Source organism: Nicotiana tabacum, chromosome 20 (assembly GCF_000715075.1).
Source record: "Nicotiana tabacum cultivar K326 chromosome 20, ASM71507v2, whole genome shotgun sequence".
NCBI lineage: Eukaryota > Viridiplantae > Streptophyta > Magnoliopsida > Solanales > Solanaceae > Nicotiana > Nicotiana tabacum.
Genome location: NC_134099.1, coordinates 144,136,084 through 144,139,444, shown reverse-complemented (window position 1 = coordinate 144,139,444; position 3,361 = coordinate 144,136,084). Strand labels below are relative to the sequence as shown.

At 29.9% G+C, this 3,361-nt stretch overlaps 1 protein-coding gene across 1 annotated transcript; it reads left to right on the top strand.

Moving 5' to 3' along the window:
* Window positions 1-319: 319 nt before the first annotated feature.
* On the top strand, window positions 320-1,048 carry LOC142174575 (uncharacterized). The gene has a single exon (XM_075240395.1). The coding sequence runs from the start codon at window positions 320-322 to the stop codon at window positions 1,046-1,048; it is 729 nt and encodes a 242-aa protein (XP_075096496.1).
* Window positions 1,049-3,361: the final 2,313 nt, after the last annotated feature.

Below are 3,361 nucleotides of genomic sequence, written 5' to 3'. Positions count from 1 at the left end.
CTCAGGTCTTCAAGCAAATGCAAAGAAGAGTGCAGTCTACTTAGCAGGTGTTTCAACAACCCAGAAACAAGATATATTACAAGAATTGGGGTTCTCTGAAGGGATATTACCATTTAAATATTTGGGGGTCCCTTTGGCATCAAAGAAACTTTGAGTTATTCAATGCTGGCCTTTAGTAGAGAAGATCACACAGAGGATCAATTGCTGGACATCAAGACTTTTATCCTATGCAAGGCGAGTGCAACTGATCAAGTCAATACTATTTGGAATACAGTCATACTGGGCACAAACTTTTCTACTACCAAAGAAAGTAATGAAGATGGTTGAAGCTATCTGCAGGTCATTTCTGTGGACAGGTTCATCAACGGTGTCAAAAAAGGCTTTGGTTTCCTGGGAAAAAATTTGCTTACCACAAGGAGTAGGTGGTCTAAATGTGATAAATTTGGTGTTCTGGAATAGAGCTGCTGTAGCAAAGCACCTGTGGACAGTGGCAAAAAAGAAAGATTGCTTATGGATCAAGTGGATTCATACATTCTATATAAAACATCACACGTTAGAGCAAATGTCAATACCCAAGAATGCAGCTTGGGTGGTCAGAAAAATTCTGGAGTCAAGGAAATTCATTGGTGATGTTCAGGGTATCCAAAGTGATCTTATGAGCAAGTTGGATCAGCTACAAAAAGGTAATTCCTTTAGCATTAGGAAGTTGTATCGACTGCAATTCCCTCAACTCCCAAAGGTTCCTTGGAAAGGCATTGTGTTGCAACCAAAAATGCATCCCGGATTTAAGTTCATACTATGGTTAGCATTACAAAGGAGACTAGCTACAGTGGACACACTGTTGAAGTTTAGTGTTCAAATTCCTCAACAGTGTATCCTCTGTAAGCTTACTGATGAAACCTTCGATCATCTATTTTTTGAGTGCTCTGTGACGAATGAATCGTGGTCGAGGCTATTGAAATGGCTGGGACATTGCAAAACTATTCGAGATTGGCAAAGTGAGGTGGCATGGATAAGTCATATTGCCACAAAAAAGAGTGGACACTAAGAAATTGTTACTTGTATTTTTGGTATGATGATTTATACCATATGGAGGGAAAGGAACAAAAATCGATTCCAGGGGGATATAGTAAACGTGAATAGCGTGTGCAGAAAGATAACAGTTCATATACACATGAGAGGGCAAGAAATACAACATTGGAAATGAGCTCTTACAACTCTCAATTAGTATCCGTAATAGGGACATTTTATCCTTTGATGTATTCTTGTTTTGATGTATTAGATTTAATCCGCTGTTAGTTTTGTTGGGTCACTTAGATATAGTAATGAATTCACTTAGTCTATAGGCTCAGGCTGTGTATTTAGGGATGTAGATGGTCTGCATCTACCTGTTTTGTAAAGTTTTTTTTGGAATAAAATAGATAAGCTATTTACCAAAAAAAAAAAAAACTAATAAAAGTATAAGTATCACCTTATTCTTGAAAATCCAAAACTAAAACATGAAAAATAAAGCAACTTAAAGAAGCATGCTTTGATCGAGATTTGAGATACAAAATTAGCACCGACGAGCTAAGGAAGAAAGTATCATCTTTGGTGAATAGATATGACAACAACCAAATACACAACAAATTGAGCCCTTTTTATAAATTCACTAGTATTACGATGCGCGCGTTGCGCGTGTACTCTATCTTAATAACTATAATTTTCTTAATTATATAAATATTGTATTAGAATTATATTTAAACTAAAAAGGTAAACAATATTTTGCAATGCATTTTAAAAATTATTATTAAATAAAATAAAACTAAAAAGGTGTGAGTTCTTAAAAATGATTAATATTGATTGGATTAGATAGAAAAAAATTCAGACATACAGGATTCATATAGATAGAAAAAAATTCTGACATACAGAATTCACAGACATATAATGTAAACATTAATAGAAAAAAAATTTAAAATAAAGATTTAAATATAAATATAAATAACACATACATTTAACCCATATTTAGATCAACACATACCTTCTTCCTTCACGTCTCACAAGAATGTTATAATCAATTCAAATATGAAGAGACATAGTACATCACTAATCTATTAAATTTTAAGTGGAAACAACTCTACTTGAATTCAAAGATCACTATAAGCTAAAACCTAAATATTAGTAGAACAACTAATTATTTTTCTTGCCTAAAAATTATATCGAGCTTTTTAAATACAATATTTTATTAATTATGGTTAATGAACTATTATCGTCTCCTTCACAAAAAGGCTCTAACTTTGATTTTGTCTTTGAGCTTGTTACCTGAACTAAACTTTACAGAATTGATGATATCTCCATATTTAAATCTCAGGCCTCTGACAAAACATATGTTTTTATATAGTATTTTTTTCTGAAACTACTAATTTTCCCTCAAATATCCCTTCATATAAAAGTTTGAGAAAAAAAGTGTTCTTTTTTCTTTTCTTTCAAAAGATGCAGATTCTCTTTTGTATTTTTGGTTAATAACTAATATTATAATAACTTTTAAAAAACTAGGCTAACGATAGTAACATCTAAAACGAGATTCAAATATCGTATTCATTTGGAAAGCAAAACAGAGATTGAGAACCTAAAATATCCTTAAATATAGAAGGAGTGTCAATTGATATTATCGATTTTAGTATCAATTAGTTCTTAATTATTCTTTGTGCACATTGCCATTTTTGGTTTCCTTATTTGTCATTATATCTAAACTCATTTTTCTTTTGAATTGACAATATAATAATTTTGATTAAATTTATTAGTCAAAGCAGGAAATAACATATCTTGATATTCTAATTTTTTTTAAGTCAAAGCAAAATTATTAAAACAGGTGCAACTTAGTTTGTTCATGTTCATTGATCATGATTGTTAGATCTTGATAAATAAAAAATTGAATTTATAATTTTCTTTTTCCTTTTTTTTTTGGATAAGAATTAGACCAAGGTGCTATATTTATTTTACGCAATTGAAGATGTTCATGTAAGCAAAAATCTTATTCGATTTTGAATATAAATATTAGGAGTTTCTTCTTATAATAGTACAAATAAGAAAATAATAATAATTTTGTAGTTAATTTTAAAGTTTTAAATATTAAGAATTTATTAAATGGCAATTGTATATAATATAAAATATAATGTACGTGTTATTCGTCACGAATGATTAAACCTTTTATATTAAAAATAACAAATTTATAGGTCATCTTAAACTCTTTCTGCATATGTGAAAAATTAGAATTAACATTACTCATATGGTCCAAAAAAAAAATCTATAAAATATTAGAATTTGAAAAACATGCTTAATAATAATTAAGAGTTTAGCTCTATAAAATTATAACGAAAAA